The sequence below is a fragment of the Histoplasma capsulatum genome, genomic scaffold, assembly GCF_000149585.1.
Source record: "Histoplasma capsulatum NAm1 scaffold_1 genomic scaffold, whole genome shotgun sequence".
NCBI classification, from domain to species: Eukaryota; Fungi; Ascomycota; class Eurotiomycetes; order Onygenales; family Ajellomycetaceae; genus Histoplasma; species Histoplasma mississippiense.
In genome coordinates, this window is record NW_001813982.1 from 6,025,309 (window position 1) to 6,028,167 (window position 2,859).

The window sequence follows — 2,859 nt, forward strand, 5'->3', positions numbered from 1 at the left end:
GGCCGGAAATAATACGGGCGCGAACCAGGTATCATCATCCTTGCAGCAAAACTCAAATCTTATGTGTCTCTTGGCGGATGCCAGATGCTGAACAGATGAAACATGGTGGAGCAACCAGAGTCAATGATCTCTCGCGATTATAAGAATTACTTCGTACGCAGGATAGGATATAGCAGAGTGACTCGTCACATGGATTGCCCTATCTCACCCTCCCTCTCTCTCATTCGATCTTTCCACCTCTCTGCATAGTATATCCATCGCACCCAGACGTGCTCCGTACGAGTAATCTCCCAGCAACCTCCTGTCAGCCCGCAGCAAGGTACAGTACTGTGTGCAGAACCTCCATCGTGGCCCCTGTCCCACTCTCGCTGGCTCCGGCAATCAATCCTAGCGACTGCACGTCGCGAGGTATTCGCCCTCCGCCAACCAGCGCCAGCCGCCGCCCTCCATCGCCCTCCACCGCCCATCAGGACGCCCAGCGACCCCCTGTCCGCTGGCCGCCCGTTTGCAACTTCGCAAGGCATCCCGCCCATGTCATTGGCTCGCTTCGTTTAATGAAGCTGGGTCCTTTTGATTCTCTGATGTGTATTACGTGTATTACGTTTACGCATGCTGACATCGTATGTCCATACGCAGAACATTTAACTAACTACACTTAGTACAGTACATTACGCAGTAGTAGAACGAGTACGGATACACCTGCACTAGACCCAGGCTGTATGGAAATCATTTTTACACATTGCATGGCCAGCCAGAGAAAAGATAAATCATCTTCGTGATGCGTGATGCGCTGGAACGACTGGAACGTATGGAACGAATTGTGGTGCTGGAAGATGCAGGTACACTGTGCCTCAGTATCGGCACAGTACTCCGTACAGTACATTGTCCGTGCTGTTCGTGGGCAACGTGGTGACGAAGTGATCATTTCCCGAGAGTGCAGTAACACACATAACACACCCATAGCGTATACACACAACAGACGCAGGCATTCATTCAGGTTTGCTCCTGTTAAGTCAGGTTATAGTTACAATTATTCATCCTCCATGACTCTGAAAAGAATCCCCGCCTGCCCTCCCGCCATCATGCTTCATACCCATCCCACCGTGGATGTGGATGTGGATGTGGATGCGTGAAAAACGAAACGCCCTTGCTGTTGCGCTGTTGTTTCAGACCAACAGAGTCTGGCCACGGAGTGAGTTGGTTGGCGCCAGAGGTGGGTTTCTGGTTTTTCTTCCCTGTAAGGAGCATGATGATGTAGGATTCGCTGTTTGGCTTTTTTTTTTTTTTTTTTTTTATTTACTCGCCCCACATCACCTCACGCAATACATCTTTGGGTGTGGACTCGGTACGTCCATTTTGAAACTTGTCAGATGGTTAAGAGAGGGTCGAGACCCGAGAGATAGGAAGTTGAAACGGAGAATGGACAGAGACAGAGAAAGAGAGAGAGGGAGGGAGGGAGCCAGAGAGAGTGAGAGAAGAAGAGAGAAGAGGGTTGAGTGACACCTCCTCCAACTTATCGATAAGATATAACTCGGTACATACATGCGCATCATCGCCCTGGTTGGGTTGGGAAAACCTGTTGTTACCCACCAAAATATATGTATACATCATCGTCACACGATGTCTCCACCGTTATCCTGAATCCCGATGATGAAAATGAAAGGGAATCCCTTCCCCATCAACCTCAGCCAGCCTTGATTTTATTTTATTTATTTACGCCTGATGATACTGCTCTCTGCCTCTCGACCCCCGCCAGACCCCATCACTAGAGACAGTGATGATATGATGATTTTTTTTTTTTTTTTTTCATATTTTTTCTAAGGCCATATGCAGTCTGAGACTATGACAGCCTTCACCTCACTAGCTAGCCTTATGTTCGGCTACTCTCTAGTTACATTTCTCTATTCAATGATATGATGATGCATATCGGTCGGATGGGCAAGGTATGAGAGAGTGTGGCTGGTGGGTTATTTCTTTCCATGGGGATGAACCATATCTCGCTCATATCACTCCATAATCTTGTGCAGATCTGTACATCGATCGTAGATGCAAGGATAGAGGGAGGTATGGGGATCAATGTGGTCATGACAGTGGGACGAGAACAGCCTATCTATCCTTGTTTCTTGGCGACCATTCCAGCGACCATTAATTGGATCTGCTTCGAATCATCTCGACGAGCACTTGCTTATATACCTAGTGGCCATTTCCCCCATGCCGGAATAGTATATGTATAGTACATGCATACATATACATGCTGCATTGCATTCGCTGCGCGCGTGGTTTGCTGTGGAGGAGATGTCATGATTAAATAGAGATGCCACTGCAGCAGCACGGGGGACTTACTTTATTTGGTCGGGATGCGTTCCAAATTGTTTTATGGAGCAGTGTAATGAGAATATTATAAACTCATTGTTAACTATGCTTTCCAACTTCTGTTCTATGCGAGAGAGTATATTCCATCTTGCCTGCCATCAATGATGCTTATATATAGACCCCCTATCATGCACACGCAAACAAACAAACAACTTGATGAGAGCCTTTTGATTCTTTGTACAGTACAAGGACTGGATGCATTCCTCTTACTTTCATCAAAAGCAAAGATCAATAACTGCGTTTCCTCCATAGGCAAGTTTAATTCAGCATGTCTATGTATTGATGGATGGATGGATGGATGGATGGATGGATGGATGGATGTATCTATCTGTATATCCCAATTGCATCGCTTAATTAAACCCTATGCATCCGATGTCCCCCTGTCTCTCTTTACCCGTAGTTCCAACTCAAAGAATCAAAATATACCACCATCGTCACATGCGCAGATATTTATTTAACCTTCCAAGGAAGTAACCCCCCATGCCC

General features: G+C 46.7%; 1 protein-coding gene across 1 annotated transcript; it reads right to left on the minus strand.

Moving 5' to 3' along the window:
* Nucleotides 1-1,080: 1,080 nt before the first annotated feature.
* HCAG_01726 (predicted protein) lies at nt 1,081-1,355 on the minus strand (the record flags this gene model as incomplete). The annotated part of the gene is made up of 2 exons (XM_001544629.1): nt 1,081-1,272; nt 1,320-1,355. 2 exons carry the CDS (start codon nt 1,353-1,355, stop codon nt 1,081-1,083), a joined length of 228 nt encoding a protein of 75 aa, XP_001544679.1.
* Nucleotides 1,356-2,859: the final 1,504 nt, after the last annotated feature.